This window comes from Vicia villosa, unplaced genomic scaffold, assembly GCF_029867415.1.
Source record: "Vicia villosa cultivar HV-30 ecotype Madison, WI unplaced genomic scaffold, Vvil1.0 ctg.001007F_1_1, whole genome shotgun sequence".
NCBI lineage: Eukaryota > Viridiplantae > Streptophyta > Magnoliopsida > Fabales > Fabaceae > Vicia > Vicia villosa.
Window position 1 is genome coordinate 245248 of NW_026705448.1, and position 25011 is coordinate 270258.

General features: G+C 37.2%; 1 protein-coding gene across 1 annotated transcript; it reads left to right on the top strand.

Moving 5' to 3' along the window:
- Nucleotides 1-908: 908 nt before the first annotated feature.
- On the top strand, nt 909-6783 carry LOC131632745 (serine/threonine-protein phosphatase 7 long form homolog). Its single transcript, XM_058903475.1, has 4 exons — nt 909-1330; nt 1410-2068; nt 6405-6480; nt 6664-6783. The coding sequence occupies exons 1-4, from the start codon at nt 1157-1159 to the stop codon at nt 6781-6783; spliced, it is 1029 nt and encodes a 342-aa protein (XP_058759458.1). The 5' UTR covers nt 909-1156.
- Nucleotides 6784-25011: the final 18228 nt, after the last annotated feature.

Genomic DNA, 25011 nt, shown 5'->3' on the forward strand with positions numbered 1-25011 from the left:
TAAATGCTCTGAGCATATATTAATGAAATGTTTTTTTAAGATTACAAAGTTTCCAATTAGTATTTAAGTTATTAAAAATTAGTATTTAAGTTATTAAAAATTAGCAAAATAAAGGTGTTTCACCGATTATAAATAAAGGTGTGTGTGTGTGTGTGGAGTTGAAGTACCAACTCTTTCTTCATTCTTACTGCAAACACTGAAAATGAACTCAGTTTGGGCTGTCGTTTTTTTTGAGGAAGGTAGTCACATGCGTGTCTGCCTTAACCCCCATTGGAATTTCCAGAGAATTGTTAGAGCCATCAACACCGGGTTTCGTCAACTAGATGGTCCGACCAGAAAAGTTAAACAGATAGATTACCGTTGTCCATACATTACGTTGACGGATAATAATCCAGAAGGCACCTACATGTATTATTGGGACCGCGTGAAAGACGATGTGGACGTGGATCTAATGTTTTGGACACATAGTGGAGAGGTTAACCGAGGCGTTGAAGATCCACTTGTTCTTGCAGTGATACTCGAGTAGTTTAGATTAAGTGTTGTTGTGTTTGTTGCAATGATCGAGCGTGTACTACAAGTTGTTATGTGTTATTTTCTTAGATGTTTTTAGTTTCTGTGCTGGTTATTGTCAATGTACCTTTTTAATTAATGAATGAATTAATGTTTTCCATAACATATATATATCTGCACTATTTTAATATAAAAGTCTCAAAAGCTATTATAGTTGTATGTTTTAAATGAATTCACACTAATGATAATGCATGTCACAAATTATGATATGGAATTAAAATCTATTATAACATAACATTTTCAAAATGTAACATAAATATGAAGAGACCAGACTAATGCACGCCATAAGAGAACCTCGTCCCCACCTATTACACAAGGCTAATGCATGCAAGAAATGAACCAATAATTCTGCACAAGTCACTGTATATGACGTGACAAGACTCTGCAGGGAATCTCGTCCCCACCACCGACATGAAGTGACAAGACTCTGCAGGGAATCTGGTCCCCACCACAGACTTGACGGGACAAGGCTCTGCAGGGAATCTCGTCCCCACCACAGACATAAAGTGACAAGACTCTGCAGGGAATCTCGTCCCCACCACCGACATGAAGTGACAAGACTCTGCAGGGAATCTCGTAATAACCTATGCATTTTGGCTATAAATATGTTCCCAAACTTGTTCATTTTCTTCATCACCTCTTATACTATCATCAGAGCAACTTAGCATCAGAGCAACTTTGTGTTTCATCATCAACAAACATGTCTCTCCTAACTATGGGTCAAGAGCACCGAGGCACCATTGCAAACATTGCGACCTATGTAAGTTTTAGTAAACACTTAATTTTTTTTACTTAAATTTACTAATTTCAAATACTTATGGGAGGTGTTTTTTTTATAGGATGTCACGAGATTTAGGACCCGTGCTGGTAAGATGATTGCTCCTGACCCTTTGATTGTGGACTACGTTAAACGTGCGGGATTTGGTGAGGTAATGAACTTAACACATACCTCAGTTGATATGAAGTTTATATTAGCATTGTGTGAGCGTTGGAGGCCTGAGACTCATACTTTTCACCTTCCAATGGGTGAATGTACCGTCACTCTAGAGGACGTGTACATGTTGTTGGGTCTCAGAACAAATGGAAAGGCAGTGTATGGAAATGTCCAACAACCAAACGCCCTATGCGTCGAATTGTTGGGTGTGGATTTAATAGAGGGTGAGGGGCAACAAAGGGGTAGGGGCCAAGGTATAAAGCTTGCTGGCCTTCAGGAAGCTTATGTTGGGATTCAATTGGATCAGTTTTCTGACGAAGAAACTATACTGCGGAAAACTAGGATGTATATTATGTTGTTGTTTGGTAGGTTTCTATTTCCCGAAGGCACGGGAAATAGTGTTAATTTTATGTACTTGTGTTTACTTGGGGACATTGATGCAATAAAGACATATAGCTGGGGTTCGGCTGTGTTGGCATACCTATATAGTTCCTTATGCAAATGTGCAAAAAAGGATGTTTGTACATTTAGTGGATGTGCATTCTTGCTACAAACATGGGCATGGTGGAGGATGCCGATATTGGCCCCTGCAAATCCAAACAGTTACGCCTTCCCTTACGCTTCAAGGTAACGTTTGGATCTTATTTTAATTATTGCTTTTTATTCCATCATCATTGTAACTATATTGATTTATATCTTTTAATGTGTTTAGGTTCAATGCACTCGGAATGGATTGGTCCAAAACGCCTGATTCCAAAATCATTTTCTACCGCCAGCTATTAGATCGACTAGGACCCCAAGAAGTAATACCTCTAAAAATGTCCATTTTCTAAATATATTTTTAAAAATAACTATCTTCTATATTCTGAAATTAATATTATTTGCTTTGCAGTTTATTTGGCGTCCTTACTTGGAATTGGACCACGTACCCGACCTTGACGAGGCGGCTATTTGGACAGCAAAATCACCCATCATACGGTTCACCACTGTGGAGATGCACCCGAGTGACCGTGTGAAGCTCCAATTCGGCATGCATCAAGGTATCCCTGACCCACCTGAGCCTGACTGTTTGGGACGTTGGCATCTTGCGAAGGTTAGCGAACAGTGGTACGTACAAAATTACAAGTCCTTTGCCATAGAGCAGCGTAAAATATGGGCTCGTCGATCAAAAACGGTTCTAGAATTTCCTGTGGCGCCGGGAGAAATGAAGCCAACTGTTGAGTATGTAAACTGGTACAGGACCGTCACAAATCCAGAAATGATTGTGTCTGCCCCTTTCTATTTAGCTGACCCGCGAGCACAACCTCCATATTTTGGAGGACAACAACAACCACCACCAAATTACCACCAACAACAACAACACCCACCGCCACCAAATTACCAACAACAACAACAACCACCACCAAATTACCAACAACAACATTACCCACAACAACACCAACAACAACAACAACAACAAAGTTACCACCAACAACCAATGCAACTACAAACACCTTTTTACCAACAACATTCCCAACAACTCCACCCGTTTTTTTCATCCCAAACTCAACCACAAAATCAAGAATTCCATGCAGGGAGCTCTTCTAGATCACATTTTCAGGAATTCCATGCGGGGGGCTCTTCAAGATCACCACCAATGACCCCCGACATGGGCATAGAAGAAGAATACCCGCAATACACCACATTCGACCAACACACATCACAGTACCCCAGCCAACAATTTGACTTCAACACACCGCCACAACCATTGTATTTTAACCAAACCGGATCCACCACCGACTTCCAAAACTTCCAGGCTGCACCCACTAGGAGAAATTTTAACCCGCCTAGACACAGCTTCGACAGCGCCGCGGGCACCCGCCTATCATATGGAGGGAATTCTATAGGTCAAGATGTTGAAGACCCAGGTTTCATTCAGGGACCGTCGACTATGGCACAAGACGTACCAAATAGAGGGGGGCGTCGTCGCGGGAATAGGGGGGCATTACCAACTCGTGACCCATCTACACGACCCATTCGACAACCTCAGTGTGGATCGTACCATGGTCCACGTGGCGCGCAATAAGATTTTTATTTGTATCTTGAATGTATTTTGTAATGTTTTTAATTATAATGTATTTGTATCGTTAATGTTTTTTGAAATGTCTTTAATTTTAATGTATTTCTATCGTCAATGTATCGTTATTGTATCTTAATATATAATTATTTTAACGAATGTCCAACTTGGATTTTAATGTATTTAATATTTTTTAAAATAATATTAATTTTTTTCAATATTATATAATCTTAAAATTTATTTTATAATATAAATATAACATTGTTTTACTAACCAACTTCACAACTATATTAACCACAAAAATATAAGTTATTGATTAATTATTTTACTTATAATTCATTAACTACTTCCACTACTTCATTGACCAATAAAATATATATTATTAACCATGTTCAGAAACTAAATTATAAATAAGTTAATTAACATTTATATTCCAAAAATAATTTTAACAAGATAGATAAAAAAAACAATATAAAAAATTTATTGAAAAATTGTTGTTAAAAAAAAAACTAACAAAAATTATTAAAACATTGTAGTTATTAAAAAAAAAATACTGAAAAAAATTAGGAGGACAATATGTTAAAGAAAAAAAAATTACAAAAAAAAAAAGAAAAAAAAAATAAGGGGGGGTGTTGTCGCCAGGGGGGGTGGCGACAACACCTAAAATCAACACATGGGCGCCAGGCCCACTGGCGACTGCATTGCAGGCCCAGTGTTGTCGCCACCCCCCCTGGCGACAACGTGTGTTTTTTAAAAAAAAAATGACATTTGTGTAATTTTTTGAAATCTTGGTTATTTCTGAAATTTTTTTTAAAAAAATGGTTATTCAAAAAAAAAATTCTGATTTGGATATGGAACCTTCATTTACCATTTCAACATCTGCATGAATTGAAATGGAATATATATATATATTGATCTTTTTGAAATCACTACAACGCGCAAGGCTTTTAAAAGCGCTTTTTTTGGCCTTTAACAGCGCTTTAAAGCGCTGCCAAAGCCAGCGCTGGCATAGGCTACGAAAGCGCTTTTAAAAGCGCTCTGGTAGGCCCCCCCTATAAGAGCGCTTTTCTGGAAAAAGCGCTCTTGTAGGCCCCCCTTTAAGAGCGCTTTTCAGGAAAAAGCGCTCTGGTAGGCACCCCTATAAGAGCGCTTTTTTCAAAAGCGCTTTCGTATGTTGCGTTTTTTTTTTATGCTTTTTATTATTTCTAAACCTGCACTTTTGGCAGCAATATTTTAGAACCTGTAATTTACTATTTTTTGGCAGTATTTTTTCATGAACCTATAATTTATCATTTCAAATCGATATATACCATTATAATCGATATCGATTATATACAAAAAAAGTATTATATTATATACCATTAATGTAAATCAAAATACATATATACATATTTCTAAACCAAAACAACTAAACCAATTCACACATTTCTAAACCAAAACAACTAAATGGGAAACAACTTCCGAGTTCTTATGCAACTAATGTACGCTTCCTGTATTATCTGGATCTATGTTGTATTGATGCTTTAGTGGAGAACCAGTAGTCACCTGAGCTATGTTGTATTGTGTCACAGAATATGAATCAAATAACTGTACCCCGAACAATCCTGCCACAGAAGACTTCGGGGTACATTACTTGATTCATATTCTGTGGAACATAATCGGCAGGGGCACATTGTGTTCTATCCTTTACCAGTCCATCCACTGTTTGAAGCTCAACCTACAATAGAAAAACGTGATTATTTACACAACATTCACATTCTCAATATTTTCTCTATCAACCAAAAATTTCCTCATCTCCGAACAAAAGACAAAATAGTTAATAAAAATAGTGCTATACCAGAACAGAAACCAATTTATAAGAAATCAATTAACAACCACATGCACATAAAAATAGTTTTTGATAAAAGAACAAGTCAATTGAGCCAACAACCAAAAACCCTAAAAAAAATCAGCCGTAGAGCCGTAGAGCCAACAACCAAAAACCCTAAAAAAAATTATGTTCATCATCTTCGAAAAACCTATCCAGAAACTGTAAATACATTGTTCATATTCATCCAACAACAATCACAATACACAGCCGCAAACACTAACCAAAACCCTAATTGTTCATCTTTCTCATACACGCAAACCATTCATCAGAAACAAAACCATTCACAAATCATCATCAAACATAACCAGACAAACATTCATCAAACCCAAACATTTGTTCATCACTTTCCTAATCAAACAAACCCTTCAGAAATTTGAGAGAGGAAGAGAGAATAAGAAATAAACTCAGAAAGGTCTCACCCGGTTTTGGTTTGTAGATTCAGAATCGAAACCGAACTCAGCAACAACACGAACCTCAACTCACCATAAACTCGTGTGTTTTGGATCTGAAAGGAAGAAGAACGGCGGAGGTTGCTAGGGTTTCGGAGAGAGGACGGCGGAGCAACGAAGGAAGAAGAAAGATCTGAAACAAAACGCTTGTGTTTGTAAAATATATAATTTTTTAAATGGGCTACCAGAGCGCTTTTCAAAAGCGCTTTAATAACACCCCCTACCAGAGCGCTTTTATCCCAAAAGCGCTTTCGTAGCACCCACCCTATAAGAGCGCTTTTAAAAGCGCTTTCATAACCCCTCCTACCAGAGCGCTTTTTAAAAGCACTCTCATACCCCCCCCCCCTACCAGAGCGCTTTTTAAAAGCGCTCTCATAACTCCCCCTACCAGAGCGCTTTTTTTGCATCATTTTTCCTTGTTTATTAATTTTGTTTTTAGCGAGCCCTACGAGAGCGCTTTTGCTAAAAGCGCTTTAGTAGCTGCGCTGCTACAGCTTAAATTTGGCGTAGTGAATTGCATAACAGGATCATGAAATCACTTCCTAGAACACCCCATATCCTATTACTTCTACTGGAGAAAGACAGTTTCCAGGTGCATCAAGTGAGTCAACAACATCGGATGAATTTTTTGATGGAGAGCTCTCATCTAACAAGCTCCAAAAAGTTATCAAAGTAGAAAAAATAGATTAGTAGTTGCAACAGTTTGTTCTATGTGTTGAGTTGTTTTAGTCTGATTTTCTTTCGACAATTGTCATTAATTTGTGTTTTATTAACTTTTTGTCAGTTTCTTTCCATGTGTGTTATTATACTTGGATCTGGTGTAATTCGACTTATGTTAGTGGAGTGTATGACACCTGTCTTTATGTTGAGTCATGGTGACTACTTGATTGCTTTGCAATTATGATTATGGATTATTACTTTTAATGCAGTGAGTTTTATATTCAATCTCGCATCATTTGCCAATTATTTATTTAATAGATATGGTTAATTATATTTAGTAGTAGTTTCTTTCAACTTACACTAAATTTAAACCGTCGTAAATATCCACCTTTCTACTTTCCATAATACATCACATTCCAATGTATAATTCTTGATATTAAAAATGTCATTACATAAGACCTTCCGACTTTCCAAATGACAAAACCTTCAAAACAACCTTTATATATACATTATCAGTGTTCATTATCCTTACACAACCTAATATCAGATATATTATAAAGCAACTTCCACAAAGAATGGAACCACGAACAAGTATAACAAAAATGGAGCAGAAATAAGAGCCTCCTATCACTGAAACTGTTAATTAGTTTGACTTTGCCATAGGTTTTGTTCAACATGGTTCTCATCATCAAACTGCCTAGCCAACTGTTAACAATGGAGATGCAGTTGTGACACCACTTCCTCATCCAGAAGTAGTTGGTCAGGTCCCACATGAGGCAGCCACGTCTGCTGAAAGAAGACAAAATAGGAAGAGGAAGATAAGACAAAGAAAAAGGAGAGTAACCAAACATGAGGTGATCAGTTCTTCGGATGAAGATGAAAAAGCATGGGATTGGTCCAACTTTATGTCAGGAAGGAGATATCGTTTTGATAATTAGGATTTCATTGTAATTTTGTAATGCCCTTATTTTTGGAATAATAAACATATTTTTGCTTAACTCTAAAGTTTCAGCATTATTTGTGTTCATTTTCAATCTGCTTGCAATGAATGAGGGTTCCAGTTTTCTCCATTTATTATAACCAGACTCAATAAGACTATTCAATGAATGAAAATATACATTGTATTCATCTTGCAATAAATACTAATAACACAATTTGTGATTCAATCAGCTTTGAGATACATATTTATATCCCCAAAGGTATTAATCGCCCTATATTGTATTTATATTATAACATCCATATTTAATTTGAATTATAAAAGCCATAATAAATTATATTAACAAATACTTATAAACTATTGGGTGTACCCATCAAACATTTTCAAAATTCATTATTTAATAAAATCATATTATTGCAACTATTCATTTAAATAAGTTACAAAACATATGAGTTAGTAATAAAACGTATAAATTTAGCTACCATGCCCATTAACAACAAAACAACATTATACATAATAAAGCTTTAACAACTTCTTCCAAACATTTTTGTACAATGCATAACAATAAGCTAACAGAAAGATCACGAAATTCTAACATTCTCTCTCCTCGATGTTCTCTCTTCCCTCTCTCTAGAAGTGGGTAGGGTTTATCTTTTGGTTTTTTCCGATGGCCGTGGGTGGACGTCGGCAGGGCGGAGATTGGGAGGTTGCTAAGAGAAGAAATTTTAGGTATTATGCTCCACGATGGGACGTGTTTCCTTGGGGAGGTGGAATTTCCATAAGCAGCAACGCGCAAATCACCTCTATCTATTTCTCGCGTTTCCCAGACGAGTATTCGGCGAAACATTTCTTCGAACTGTTTGCATGCATAAGGAAAGTGGTGGAGGTGGTTATCTCACCTAGGAAGAACAGTTTCGGAAGGAAATTTGGTTTCGTCAGGTTTGAGGATGTAGAGGACAGAAGGATGTTAGCCATCTGGTGTGACAACATGATGATTCTGGGGAAAAAGATATACGCTAATCTGCCTAGGTTCGACCACTCTAGCTTGGGTTTCGAAGGAAAGTCAGGGGTGAGTCCATTTCAGGGGAAAAGGAATCAGTTTCAGAAGGTAGAGAAGGTTGGGACGAAGGGAGAGGAGTTGAATGTCGGGAAGAGCAGCAATTCAAACAGGTCATATGCAGATGTGGTAAATGATGGGGAAGGAGGCAGCAGAAACGAAGCTCAAAGGCCTGTGCTTTGTTACGCGTCTAGTGAGGAAGATAGAAGAAGGCTGGAAAGAGCTTATGTGGGGTATGTTTTGATTCCAGGTTCGACGTATAACATTCAATCGCACTTCGAAATGGAGGGTTACTTCCAAGTTAAAGTTACACCGATAGGGGAAATTTATGCCTTTTGGAAGAAGTGGAGGGAGGAGTTATCGATTATTTAATCGGGGTGGGCGAAATATGGTGGAAGCAGTGGTTCACAGTGATTAGGAGGTGGAATGAATTCGATCACGACGAAGGGAGAGTCATTTGGGTTAGTGTTTACGGGGTTCCAATCCATGCCTGGAATGCCAACTTTTTTGTTGTGTTAGCAAATTCGATGGGAAGGTTCATTTGTCTGGACGAGTCAACGGCGGATAGGTCCAATTTCGACACAGCGAGATTCATGGAAAGGGTTCACTTAGACCATGTGCTGGAAAAAAGGTGTTGGTTCAAATTGACGGAAAGGAATTCACACTCTTCTTGAAGGAGGATGCGATTGGTTCGATGCGTAATTCTACAGGTACTCGAAAACCTCTTTCCTCTGTGTCTGAGTATGTGGAATCTGAGGATGATTGGTCTGTAAACTATTTATATGATAATGATGCTGTTGAAAATGTTAATGATGTTTCGGTGACTGCTTCTTTGTTTGGTCTAAATTGTAAGAATTCTTTAGAACAGTGTGTTCCTGTTAGCACCGAGGGTGGGGAATATGAGAGGGATGGAATTTTGGATGATCATAATAATTGTCTCAAACAGAAGAAGTGTGGAGCAGCGATGGATTCTAGTGTATCTTTGGTTCCTGATTCTGGAAATTTTAATTGTCCCGATCAGGACCTCTTTATTCCAAACCAAATCTCTTTTGATGCGGCTGTGAAGGAGTTGCAGGGTATAAATGGTGCCAAATCAGTGGATGAGGGTAAGGAAGGTTTTAAGGAATTCTTGGAGGATGGAGAGACAATCGGTAAGGGGCAGCAACGCTTTGTTTTTGGCAGTAGCAGTGAGGCTGTTGCGCAAGTAGCCGGTTTGAATGGTGAAACCCGGGTGCTGGCAGCGGGATATGGGGCTGGTGTTTCAAAAAGGGTCCGGTTTAGGAAACTTCAGGATATTGGCAGGGACAGGGGTTTGGTTGCGAAACAGAAAAAGGGCAGGGGGTTCCCAGGAAGAGGCAGTAGTTGTGTTCAAAAAGTCAAGAAGCTTAAGGGGAAAATGGTGAAGGTAGTGAACACAAATATTTCCAACTCAGATTCGATTCATTCTTTTAGTGGAGAAGGATCGGTTTTTTACGGAAACCACAAAGAGGACTCGGACATTCAAAGGTGCAATAATAGACAATGGCATTTTTTGGAAGGATATGTGGGAAGGAAATTGTTGTCGGCGATTGTTTCTTTGGGGGTGGTGGATGCGGAGGGAAGGGAAAAATTGAGGAGTAGGATTTAAAATCTTGAGAAAGTAGGGAATGTCATAATGGAGGGTAGGAAGGAGTTATCAATTTGTTTGAAATGATTATTGGCTCAATGAACATTAGAGGAGGAGGTAGTTCTTTAAAGAGAAGGAGGGTGAACTCTATCATAAAGAACGGGAAAGCGGATATTTTCATGATTCAAGAAACAAAAATTAAAGATTTTAAGGACTATTTTGCTAAGAGTTTTTGGAGTGGTCAAGATATTGGATGTTCCTTCTCAAATTCTTTGGGAGCTTCGGGTGGTTTATTAATTCTTTGGAAGGATGGAAATGTGGAGGTTGTTAATAGCTTTAGAGGGGAAGGTTTTCTAGGCATCAAGGAAAAGTGGGAAAATCATTGGTATTATGTTATAAATGTTTACTCTTCATGTGCTTTGGAAAAGAAGAAAAGGTTGTGGGATGATTTGTTGAGGTTGAAGGAGAACTTCAAAGATGGTGAGTGGATTATTGGAGGGGATTTCAATGCCATAAAAGGATCATTATAGAGAAACTCATATGATCATGATTTGCAGCGCACATACTCAGTTGAACCGAATCGTCTTGAAACCATGAAACTCTTTATTACTTTTCTTGATTTTAAACGACGAAATAAACGTCCTTTCATAACTTATAGCACAGAGAAAGAGGGCAAATTTTGGGGTGCAACACGCAACATTCTCTGTGGCATTGCTTTCAGACAGTCCTTTAGGATCTTTGCTCACATTTGACTTTTCCAGTCTTCTTTCCCGATCTACAATGTCCATCACAAGGCTTACTCTTTCTTCTAGCAGAAATCTATTGATACTTCTGTATTCCCTACCTTTTGCACACAGTTTCTCATTCATTACACATGTCTCAGAGTAGCCAGTAGAAATTTCAAGTTTGGTGAGTTCTCCAAGATAGGATTCTTCATCAGGTTCATCAGACTCATCAGATTCGTGTCGATGATTTTTTAATTCATATTTGATCATGGAGTAGACAGAGGGGTGGACAGGTGTGTCAGGATTCCATAGATAGCAATTATCCTTATATCTAAATCCCTTCATGACTTCGTCATTTTCTTCATTAGTGACGATGCACTCATTTTTGGTGAACCTAGCATTAAATCCTTCATCACACAACTGACTGATGCTTATAAGATTTGCAGCCAGTCCTTGCACAAGTAACACATTGTTTAGATTGGGAATACCCACTCCTTCTGTCTTTCCAACACCTTAGACTTCTCTTCTTTCTCCATCACCCAGGGTTACATAGTTGTTTCCTTCTAGTTTGAGATGTACTAGAGAGCTCTTTCTACCAATCTTCTTTTGTTGGCCTCCTTAGAGAAGTCTGTGCTACTAGAGCAACATTCTTAACTATCCCTGATTGCTTTCTATTACAGGTATCATGATCAAGTTTGACTTGTTGAGATTGATCTGGATATCCAAACAGTCTGAAACAGAACGGATTTATGTGACAAAATCTTCCACAGTGATGACACCTCCATTTCTGGAACCTTTTCTTTGAGAGCCTCCTTCTTCTGTTTCCTTGATGTTGTGACATTTGGATTGACATTTGCTTAGTCACACACGTCTTGGATTCTCTCCTCCTGAGTTTAAAGATTAATTCTTCTTTAGCCACGAATCCCACTCCAGACATGTCTTTCGATCTTTGTTCAAATTCTTGAATTTCTTCTAGAGTATCAGATCCATTGTTCAGCATTTTGAACGACTTGGTCATTTGATCAAGTTTGTGGTTCAACATGCTTAATTCACTACTGAGGGAGTCTATGGTTGCAAGATGTTTAATCTTTTCAGATTCTAGATCTCTTATGATCACCTCTTGCTTCTCCACTTGTTTGCAGACTTCAGCATTTTCCCTACACAACTTCTTGTACGAGGCAGCTAGTTCATCAAAGGTTAGCTCATCATCACTGGAATCATCATCATATTCATAGATTCTTGTTGAAACTGTGACATGCTTTGCAGTTTCCTTTTATGAATCTAAGTCTTCGTCAGACCAAGTAACAGTCAATCCTTTATTTTGCTCCTTGTGGTAGGTAGGACATTCAGCTCTAATGTGTCCGAATCCTTCACATCCATGACATTGAACCCCTTTCCCTAGATAGGGCTTCTCCTCAACTTTGAATCTTTTGCTTGAGTCATATGTCTAAATGATGTCATAGGAAGTGTTCTTGACATTGGGTCTGGACTTCTGATCAACTCTTTTAATAAGTCTGTTGAATTGTTTTCCAAGCATGGCTATGGCGTCTGATAAATTCTCATCACTTACACCATTGCTTTCTTTTGAATCATCACATGTGTTGGTGACAAACGCAATGCTTTTTTTCTTCTTTTCAACAGGCTCATAGATGCTTGACTCAAAGGTTTGAAGAGAACCAAGAAGTTCATCCAGCTTCTTGTTGCTGATGTCTTGAGCTTCCTCTATGGCAGTTACCTTCATATGAAATCGCTTAGGAAGTGATTTGAGAATCCTCCTTACTAGTTTTTCTTCAGTCATTTGCTCACCTAAGGCTGCAGAGTTATTTGAAATCTCTCAGACATTCATGTAAAACTCATAGATGGTTTCATCCTCTTTCATCTTGAGATTTTCAAACTTAGTGGTAAGTATTTGAAGTCTCGACATTTTTACCTTGGACGTACCTTCGTTCGTGTGCTGTTTTGAGAATATCCCAAGCTTCTTTACCCAGCTCACAGTGTTGTACAAGTCTGAAGATGTTTTTGCCAATAGCATTGAACAGGGCACTTAGGGCCTTGGAGTTTCCCAACGCTAACTCTTCTTCAGATTTGCTCCATTGAGTTTCAAGAATTAGAACAGTGGTTCCAGCTTCCAGAATCTTCTCAGGATGTTTCCATCCACTTTCAACAGCTCTTCAGGCCCTGCTGTCCACTGACTTAATAACTGCTACCATACGAGGTTTCCAGTAGTCATAGTTAGAGCCATCCAGGATAGGTGGTCTGTTCCCAAACACTAACAGTTCCTTCTCCATAGTACCAGAATTTTGTTATCCCTAGATCTCACCCAGATGTAAACAGGCAGGGTGCCTGCTCTGATGCCAATTGAAAATTCTAGTAACACACGCTCAATGTCAAACTGGATGTTATGACATCCATAAATACGCAACACAGACAATAATAATAAACAACATAAAGTAGTAAAGAACACACAAAATTGTTTACCCAGTTCGGTTCAAACAACCTACTCTGGGGGCTACCAAGGCAGGGATGAAGTCCACTATTAGCAGTATCAATTCAGAGCTAAACTCTCAGTTTACAACTCCTCACTTAATCACTACCCTAGGTTCTACCTAGATATGGAATATCTCCATTCCACTCCCCCTCAATCACAGCAGTGATAACACATACATAAAAAACAATTACAGATAGAAGACATTCTTCAAAAACACACCTTGTTCTGTGTCATACCCCAAAATTTGCCCACACTTTTTAGTGATAAAAATTTTTGAAATTCGATTTTTATAAAATCTTGGATTCATTTACATTGATATCCTGAATTTTATAAATATTCGATTTAAAATCTATTTTAAAATATAGTAGTTTACTCTTGGCTTTTGGGTTATGTTTTAATAAATAGAAAATGTTGGCTTATGCTTCATACACTTTCAATTGGCTTATTATTTCAAAAAAATAACATAGCACAATTGGTAAGAATTAAAGGCTTGTAAACAAAAGGTCACGAGTACAAAAGGTTCTCCACTCTCTTCTTGTCATCAAGAATTTTCTAATCATTCTCACAATCTCACTCACACTTTTTAAAGTTTTTTTACACAAATATTTTTAAGGCATTTTAAACATTATTTTTTGCCGATGATTTTCATATGAGACCCCAATTTTATTTTTTTAACTCGTTTTATCTCTAAGTTGTTTTGACGATATGATGAATACTGTCTGATGGAATATATTTTTGAAACCTTTGTTTTTTTTGGAGACCAATTTTCTATTCAGTGTATATTTTTACCGGAGGCCACTTTTCATTCGTAATTTTTCTTTCATAATTTTTCTTTTTTCCCTTCATTTACATACTTTTAACGCTTTAACCCTTATTTTTGTGTGGCCTTGAACATACCAAAATTCAATACTACAAATAAATCTTTTTGCCACCAAAATCCTTCTTTTTAATAACATGTAAACTATCTCACCTTCGTATCATCACTAAAAAAAAAAAAAAAAACTATTAACTTTTTTTTTTCTTTTCATATTATGATCTTCATCAAAATCCACCATTCAAAATCTCTTTTTTTTTTTTTGTTAAAATACAAACTATAATCTTCTTCACATATTAATGTAAAAATTCCAATATGAAAAAATGATAACATACACTAATTCTAACTTTACAACAATAGTGTTCTGTTTCTCTTATTTTTGCAGAAATTTCTCATCAACAGTGGACAAAACAGAGGTGAAAACAATCAAATTGGAAAGCTACCGTTAATACCACAAATCGCAATCGGAATAGCCTTGACAACCACCTCAGAGCGGCCACCACATCCACATCGACGAGCGTCGTCTAACATCACCTCACGCGCACATCCCAGCCGAAGCTCCAACAAAATCAACTTGCAGCCAGCGCTCAACCATCACCGGATTCGGACACGACACACACCCTCCGCTCTTACGACCACTACCGCTGTCGGATAACGCCTTGGGTAATCTTCTTTCTTGTTACTTTTCTACTGTTTGCTTTAGTTGATTCATAGATGTTTGTTGTTTGTTTAAATTTGCGAGATTTGGTTGTTTGTTTTGTATGAGGTTTGATCTTCTTTTTCTAAATATGTTGTTTGAAAGAAACGTGTGCAGAGAGAGCCACTGCCGTTTTGTTCTTCGAGAGAGATGAAAGAGGTTTATTAGGGATTGAATTGTTTTCTTTTCTTTTTATCTCTATTTTATAGTTTTATTTTTGTTCACTGGTTTGTGTTAATTGGTTGTTCTTTTTTTTTTTTTTGGCACCGAGAAAGCAACACATTTCTTTATCATTACTTGTCTCTATATTGGCAAATGTTAAACTATTTAATTTTTATCTCATGTATATATGTATATATTTTTCAACGTTACAGCATCATCATGTACTCAAATTTTCTTTTGTTTACTTAACAATTATTATCATTAGTAATATTATCACATTCATTCAAACCCATTTTAACACCATACTTTTGTCATTTAGTTAATCTAATTTCTTAACCATGGTATTTTGTTTTAATTAAATTTAGTTTTAGTCCATTTTATTTAATACACAAAAATGTTAGTTTAATTGCTCATATTAAAAATACAAAATATGTTACTTTAATTTCTCATATTAAAAATATCAAAAATATAGTTTATTTTGATTTTATTTTTCTTTCAGATTTTAATATGCTTGTTTTTAGATTTTTCTTTAGTCAATCTTCTTGATTAATGTTTGTTAATATTTTTGTCATTTATTCATGCATCATTCATTATACTTATATCTGTCGCTAACGTTTTCTTGTTTTTTGTGAGGTACACTTTGAAACACTGGACTGTTATCATGGACATTTACAACTTCACTTAATTCTCATATATTTTTACTTTCATTTGGGATCTATAATAATTTTATCCCCGTTGGTTTTTATTGTAACTCCCCCATCCCGAAGCCCTGTAATAGCGTAGGAACTTTACATTCCGCACTTTATTTTCTGTACATATTTAACTGCTAGTAATTAGGGCGTGTATGGCAAGATAACTTAATCGAACGCTAGCTCACTAACTCAAAGATTAATTTATCTGAACATAACACACTTGATTGCTGCACACACTCATCCCTAGGGTACGCCCCTCTTGGTTGCCTTACGAATAATAATGGTCGTGTCCCTCGAATGTGGAGGTACCTACTAGCAAAAGTCCTAACGGTCAAGAAATCATCGTAAAGATCATAAGTCCCTCGATGACCCTTAAAGTTGCCTACGAAAATATATGATCTAGTCCCTCGAATGGTTGCCTACGAAACGATGATTGTCCCTTCGAATATTGCTAAAGGTACCTCTACCTGTTGCTTTTAACGACCTCGATGACCCTTCGATTGTCCCAAACGTCCAAACAATAGGACTACCTACCCTAAATGGTAAGGATAGCCCTATCCCTTTCTTAGAAGAATAAAAAGCATAGAAAAAGACCAATTTAGGGTAGTGCTCTTAATATGCCTAGCTCGATTAAAAAACATCTTTTCAATACTTTTTCAAAGACTAAGGCTACGCATTTACGCTAAAGTCCTTATGTCCCTTTTCAACTCAAGTCAAACAAAACAAACATGAGCTAAGTAAATTAAGAGCCCGTAGATAACTACGGATGAAAAGGGTGTTAACACCTTCCCTTTTCATAACTTACCCCCCGAGCCCGTTTCTTTTTTAAAAGGTCTTTTTCTGTACTTTTTACCTTTCCTAAAATTGGACAAAATAAAAGTCGGTGGCGACTCATGCTCAACGCAACATTGCTTGCTTAAAAATAAAAGTCAGTTCACCGAGTTACAATCTGCTTAAAAGCTTCAATCAAGAGACATACACTCGTGCTTAAAAGCTTAGAGTGACACAACTAAAACATAAACTAGTTCCAACGCAATCATCAAAGATAAAAGCGTGGATCACAAGAGACACTTACAGAACATCCGTTCTTCACAAATATAATCTTCTGTTTGTGTTCCAAATTAGGATTGCAGGTCTTTTCATAAGCAGTCTTGGGCCTTGGGCCTTTTTAGAAACACATTTGGGTTAAAAAAGTTAACCTAATTCACACGCCACTGCTTCTTACACAATGTGCTGTCAATAGGATCTTCTGGACGAAATCTGCAGCACTCAATAAAAAGTTTCCTAAATTGATTAAAAGGATAAATCAGGAAACACAAATAACAAATAATAACAGCTTCTGCTGTCACACATGGATGTCATGACATCGATCATGACATTCATTACAAAACCTGTATTAGCTCCACACATATATGCAACCTGCATAAACACAATCAACCAGGTATGTTTTACCAATAATGCAGCCAACATGCAAAACACCTTCATTGTGGATTTTAATTTGACTCTTTTGAGTAAGTGGAGGTGGAAGATTCTTCAAGGGGAGGAGTCTTTATGTCAAAATATTTTAAAGGCGCGTTATGGTGATTTAGTGGTGAAGATAATGGGTGGTGCCACTTCCTTCAAAGATAAGGGTGGGGATTCCTTTTGGTGGAAGGATATATTGAAGTTGGAGGAAAATTATTTTATTGACCCATTTTTTTCTTTTTGTAGGTTCATAATTCATAATGGGTATAATATTCCATTTTGGGAAGTAAAGTGGCTGAATGGGATTGTTTTGAAGGAAGAATTTCCGAGTCTTTTTGAAGTTTCTTGCTTGAAAGGGGTTTCGGTAGTGGCGATGGGAGGTTGGGTGGAGAATAAGTGGGCGTGGGGGGAGTGTGGTATTTTAGAAGAACGGTTGCAACATCCTTTGGTGGCGGCCGAATGGGGGTTCTCCGGAAAACCTTGGAGGATTTTGGAGCGTTGGGTGTTCATAAGGATGGGGTGGAATGGGTCTTAAATGGGGATGATGGGTTTTCGGTTGCTTCTTATTATGAGGCGTATGCTTGTAAACGTACTCCTTTTGGTCCGCTTGGTAGATTCTTTGAGGCAAAATCTTTGGTTTGGAAATCAGATGTTCCTTTTAAGATTAAGGAATTTGGTTGGAGACTCCTTGCAAATAGGCTTCCAACAAAAGATCTCTCGGTGTTAAGAGGTATTCCTATTCCTTTTGATAATTTAAAATGCTCTTTTTGTAGGATTGAACCGGAAAATCGGGATCATTCCTTTTTTGCTTGCCCTTTTGTAAAGCGTATTTGGAGGGATATTGCATTTTGGATAGGAAAAGATGGGATAGGGGAGGAAGAGAGCTTGTCAAATTTTATGGATTGGTGTAACACCCGTATAATTTTAATTTTTTAATTTAATTTGAATATTAGATTAATAATAATTATTATTATGGATTTTATGAAAATAATGGGAAAATGATGGTTGATGGCATTTGGGCCATGTGTGAGATTAGTAAGAAGAAGGGGGTGTGGTGTAGTAAAGCCCTTACTAATTTAATATTATTTTTCATAAAATAATCAAAGTTGGGAATTGGGAAAGAAAGAAAGGACGTGAAAGAACAGAATTGGGAACAAGGAACGTGAAGGAGAACTGTAGAGGGAGAGACCAAGAACCAAGACTTTTATCTGAGGTAAGGGGAGACTCTTCGTTTAATCTCTTTTATCGTATTATAGGTGATAGTATGGATTAGGAGTATGATTGGATCCATTGATTCTATATTCTGAATTTTCATCTGTGTTCATCATTGAGTTTTGGACTGTTAATCCCTAATAACTGATAGATTTAGGGAATGATAAATGAAATAGATTATGGGATTATATGTAACACCCCATTTCTACTCGGCAGTTATAATGCGGAAAATATCAGAGTATTTAAAAATTTCTGGACAAACAAATGAGGCGTCACATATTCATTCAACAATAAATCACATCATCGCATTTAGCGGATACATAGCACTTTCTTTAATGAATCAACAAATACTCAACATATAATACTTTTCAAAACAAAATAACTTCTTTCATTAGAACATGGTGGAATCATAGTTCTCAATCTTTAAATCAATAACATCTTATTCAGCTAAGATAAAACAATAAACAACAACATCATAACATCATAAATCGTTCCCCCGAGTGCTACGTATCAGAGCGACAACTGACTCGATTAATGGTAACTAAATCTTCATACTTGAATACCTGCACGTTACCAATATAAAGGCAACGACGAACAAGAGAAAAGGGTGAGATATCAAATCATATAAGTGGGCGCATGATAAATTGTATAATAGGATCCAGGAATATATAGTTATCACATCGCAAGTATTAATATTGCTATACACTTCATGCTTTCACAAATCTCACAACAAGTCACAACACTTCATATTCATATCAATTATATATATACTTCATTTACTTTGCAAGCCAAGTCACAATTCATCATAAGTATAAATCACAATTCTAATCCTAAAACATCACCGCATATAAGTCATACATCTAGTCACAAAAATATCACATATAAGTCACCCAGACATATTCAGTTAATTGCACTCACATGTATTGATATCATCATACTATTCATAAAATCATCAATTCACATTTTCACATACTTCCATCATTTAACAAGTCACCAAATACAATCACAATATATTCATAAAACGTCACAACTACGAATCACATAAGACACATGAGACATGACTCATGTATATGCATGTGGTACCAATCGGAGCTTCAGCCCCCGTCACCAATTGCCCGAATCTGAGGCACAAGGCATAAGCCTTCGTCACTAATTTGCCAATCCAGGCCGTCACAGAGTATGCATATGAAATGTGACTCGACAAACAAGACAACACAGCATACTCATCACAATCACATATCGTCACGATGCATAAGCCTATATCACAATCAATTACCATTATACGAGGTAATTCACGTCACCATAATATTTCATCTTCACATAGTCACAAAATTATCATCACGAATATATACAACATCACGCATTACCATTCATCACAAACATCGCCAAGTTTCGACACATCACAACAAACATATAACGTCAAACATTAACAAAGTCATCACAATATCATCATGTTTCGGTATATCACAACAAATCAACACATTGAGTCAATTCACATTAGTCTCATAATTCTCTATAAATTAGTCGTTAAATCAACTCACTAACCCGCTATAAACTAACCAAAATCATTCACTTAATATTCTCTAATTAATTATATATATATTCTACGTCACTATCGGTTATCTAAGTTCCGGTTAAAATTCTTAATATTCACGACTTTATTAGTCTTCGGGTTACACTTCCAAATCACCAAAAACACAACTCAACCGGTTAATTCGGATACAATTCTATTCTTTACCGGTTAATCTATTCGTTCGGTTAGATTCTCAAGATGTCATAATTTACCGCTAAACCGAATAGTTAATCTAAGTTCAATTTATTCTAATTAAATAGGCTTATTAAAAATTAATTCAACTATTAATTTAATCGACCGATTATTTTCATAATTTCGACAAAAGAACACCACCACGTTAATGTACTAATTAAACTTAGCTACCACGTAAATTTTCATCAAATTCCGGTCAACTAATTATACCGCTTAATTCGGCTATTTCGATCAAATGGGTCTGTTTTACATTATATAATTTCTAGTGACTAAACTCATATAATTCCAAAACGTGATTCTTTCATAAAATATTTTATTTATATAGTTGTTATTGTTTTCAAATTATTGTTCCTACTGTGTTCAATTCATTTCCTTCTAAAACCATAATTCATTAAGTGAGGCAAACATGGAAACAAGCACATGAGAAAATAGAAACACCAAAGAACAAAACAACAAAACGGCAACAACAACAAAAAAACAAAACAAAAGGCACAAGCCGTGGTGGCTGCCGACGGTCCGTATTCTGGGTACCATGCCCAACGTCATCATCATCCTTGACCCTTGTTGAAATGCCATTCGTCAATTCCATTCCAGACACTAGCAGATTTATTCAAACTCAAATAGCAACGGCAAAATTTAGGTTTTCAATTTTCAACATTAATTTAACACAGCAATATAAATTCATATATATTTTTTTTTTTAGCAACATTTCAACTTTCAGCAAGAAATTAACACAAACAATGTCAATAACTTAAATCCCAAATTCCCACATACAAGGTTGCATAGGCCCCATTATAAGAAGAGAACCCCACCCTTACCTTATCAATTGAAGCAACTCAATGGGTCTCCAATTTGACACCATGGATGGAAGTTTCTAAGCTTTGTTCTTCTCCTTCAAACTTGCCTCTTTCTCTTCTATTCTTCTTTTCTCCAAAAATGACAACTATTCTTTCTCCTCTCTAAAACCCTAATTTATCATTTCAATTGGGCTTAGATAACAATTCTTCACAACCAATTTAGGCCCAATAACATAAATGACCCGAAATAACCAACACATCACTTTATAATATTCCGTCGATATAATAAATTCCGACTTGTAATAAATAATATTATTCTTAATATTATTTTCCGACTTCAATTTAATAATTCCAAATGTGCCCTTAAATAACACCGACAATACAAATTCGACCAATATATCATATTTCCGGTCTAATCTTAATTACTCAGAAAATTCCCAAAACTTCAAATATTATTCCAATAATATTTCTAATACTGAAAATATCAAAACTCTTGATTAAATATCGACCCGCTATCCCGAACTAATACCGACTAAATCGTCTCAAAATACGAAAACTTCACTAAACACTCCGAACGTCTAGATTAAGAGAATAATCGAATTTTCGGGCGTTACATTATACACCGTGGTTGTGGATGAATTCGTATGCTGTTTAGATGTGAATTTTCTGGTTTTTAGACTCAAAATCGTGGACTGGTATGAGTAGAAACGAGTGGGTTTTGGACTGTTACGAAGTTGCAGGTGCTGGGCATTTTCTGGTGTTTCGCGTATGAAACAGTGCCGTACGCGTATGGGATGAGGTCATACGCGTATGGGGGACACTCCCAAGGGGCTATACGCGTATGATACGCAGCTGCCCTGTCCCAAACACCCTGTGCTATTGAAATGCGTATGATACGCGTATGGAAATTTTGAAAGAGGAAAATTATTCTGGTGATACGCGTATGGCAAGACTGATACGCGTATGAGGTTGCTTTTGGGCAAAACCTGGTTTGTTGAAATGCGTATGATACGCGTATGGAACATAGAGATACGCGTATAGATGCGTATGGGCATTATGATACGCGTATGGTCGCTGTGAGTGCAAATTCCTGTTTTGTGATTTTTCTGGAAAGTTTAATGACGCATAACTTTCGATCTGTAGGCCTGTTTTGTGTGCCGTTTGAGGATGAGTGAACCTTATAGTGTGATAGTTTGGTTTACTGATGGCTTAATTGTATTTGAATGATGTGAATGTATATATGAACATGCTTAATAATGATGATGATGATGATGATGATGAAATGAGTATAGATGATGCTACTCATAGTATGATGATGAAAGTATGTTATATATATGTTACATGCATTCATAAACATTGATGAGAACTGAATCCTAGATGATGAGAGGATTTCAATGAATGGCAGAATTCCTATTGTGTGGAATTTGTGCTGGCAGGGCCGTCTCTGGATGATGATAGATCGGTCGGTGGATGATTTCCACTGGTGATGATTTGGTACCACATGCATAGTGTCAGTTTCATACATGTGCATGATTTGTTTATAGCATGATGATATATGTTATATGATGACTTGTCTTTTTATCTGTGGATGTGTGAATGACGTTTTGTCTGGATATGAAATAATTGGGTGAATGATATAACTATGAAATGTTATTATTTATGATGCAATAACATTGGTTAACTGTGATGAGACTCACCCTTACTTGTTGTCATTTTTCAGATTGAGGATAGCGGCGTGACTTGGTGAGGATTAGCTCATAAGTCGGTTTTTAGTATTGTGTCGGTGTCATGCTCTGATAGATGTAACACTTGGAACGCTTTGTTTTTAGAGTTCTGATTATAACTCTATTTGTATTTGTTTATGATGTTTGAAGTCTGATACATTATTGATGAATGTTGACTTGATGAATTAATTCCGCTGTGTAAACATGTTTTGCTTAATGAGTTATAATTACAGATGTTTTCAGTGGGTGCATGATATGTACTGACGTGTGGTTTCTTCATTTTATGAATTGTGACACCTCTTGCTTGTTTACTCTGATTAATAATTATTTAACTGCCGCGGGTTATTAGAGGGGTGTTACAATAGTTGTATCAGAGCATAGTCGGTCGTTGTGACCAGAGTCTTAGTGTCAGTCTTGCTGTGTATGCGACTAATACGAGTTATTTGTCGATACTTTTGTTCTGACTGGATTGTTTGTGTAAGCAGAACAATGGCTGGAAGAGGAGGAAGAAACGATGATGCTCTCGCTGAGGCTCTGGGCATGATTGCTGGTGTGCTTGGAGGAGGGACTGTAGGAGCAGGGATTGGTGCTGATAGGCAACTGGGGAATTTTCAGAGGAACAATCCTCCATTGTTCAAAGGCACGCATGATCCAGAGGGTGCTCAGAAATGGCTCAAGGAGATCGAGAGGATTTTCCGAGTCATTGACTGTGTTGAAAATCTCAAGGTGAGGTTTAGCACTCACATGTTATCTGAGGAGGCTGATGACTGGTGGTTAGCGACCAGAGCTGAACTGGACGCTGGTGGTATAGCAATTACTTGGGCTATATTTAAGAGGGAATTTCTGAGGAGGTATTTTCCTGAAGATGTCAGAGGCAGAAAGGAAGTTGAGTTTCTAGAGCTGGTGCAAGGTAACATGACGGTACCAGAGTATGCTGCCAAGTTTGTGGAACTGGCAAAGTACTATGTGCACTACAACAACGACGAAGCCAGTGAGTTCTCAAAGTGTGTCAAGTTTGAGAATGGTCTACGTGATGAGATCAAACAGGGTATCAGGTACCAGAGAATCCGGAGATTTGTTGACCTGGTAGATTGTAGCAGGATTTTTGAGGAAGATAGCATCAAGCTGAAGTCATCTCACTCTCGCGAGTTGGTTGACAGAAAGGGTAAGAAGCCTATGGATAGAGGTAAGCCATATGGTAGAGGTAAACCTGTCGATTGGAAGAAACCCAGTGGGGGAGATTCCAGTGCTCGTATCAGATGTTACAATTGTGGTGAGATGAGGCATCGTAGGAATGATTGCAAGCTTGATCAGAAGAAGTGTTACAAGTGTAACCAAGTGGGTCATATTGCTGCTGACTGCAAGAAGAGGGTTGTGACTTGCTACAACTGTGGTGAAGAGGGTCACATCAGTCCTAATTGTCCTAAGCCGAAGAAGAACCAATCGGGAGGAAAGGTTTTTGCTTTGACCGGGTCAGAGACTACTCTAGAGGACAGGTTGATTAAAGGTACGTGTTTCATTCATGGCACACCTTTAGTTGCAATTATTGATACCGGAGCAACGCATTCTTTTATTTATTTGGATTGTGCTATGAGGTTGAATCTTGAGATATCGGATATAAATGGAAGTATGGTTATTGACACTCCTGCGTCGGGTTCAGTAACTACTACGTCTGCATGCTTGAATTGTCCGGTTGACATTTTTGGTAGAGAATTCGGGATGGACTTAGTGTGCCTTCCGTTGAAACAACTTGATGTAATCCTGGGAATGAACTGGTTGGAATTCAACCGTGTTCATATCAACTGTTTTACGAAGACGGTAATTTTTCCTGAAGAGGTTAGTAATGATGATCTGGAAATGACAGCTAGACAAGTGAATGAAGCCATCGGAGATGGAGCAACAGTGTTTATGTTGTTCGCATTGATGAATGTGAAGGAGAAAGTGGCGAGTGGCGAATTGCCTGTGGTGTGTGAGTTCCCAGAAGTCTTTCCAGAAGATGTGAATGAATTACCACCGGAAAGAGAAGTGGAGTTTTCTATTGAATTGGTTCCGGGAACTAGTCCAGTGTCGATGGCACCGTACCGTATGTTGCCGTCTGAATTGGCTGAAATGAAGAAGCAGTTAGAGGAATTGCTTGAGAAGAAATTTATTCGTCCTAGTGTTTCGCCGTGGGGTGTGCCTGTGTTACTGGTAAAGAAGAAAGAGGGTTCAATGAGGCTGTGTGTAGATTACAGACAATTGAACAAGGTCACTATCAAGAATCGGTATCCATTGCCGAGGATTGATGATTTGATGGATCAATTGGTTGGGGCATGTGTATTTAGTAATATTG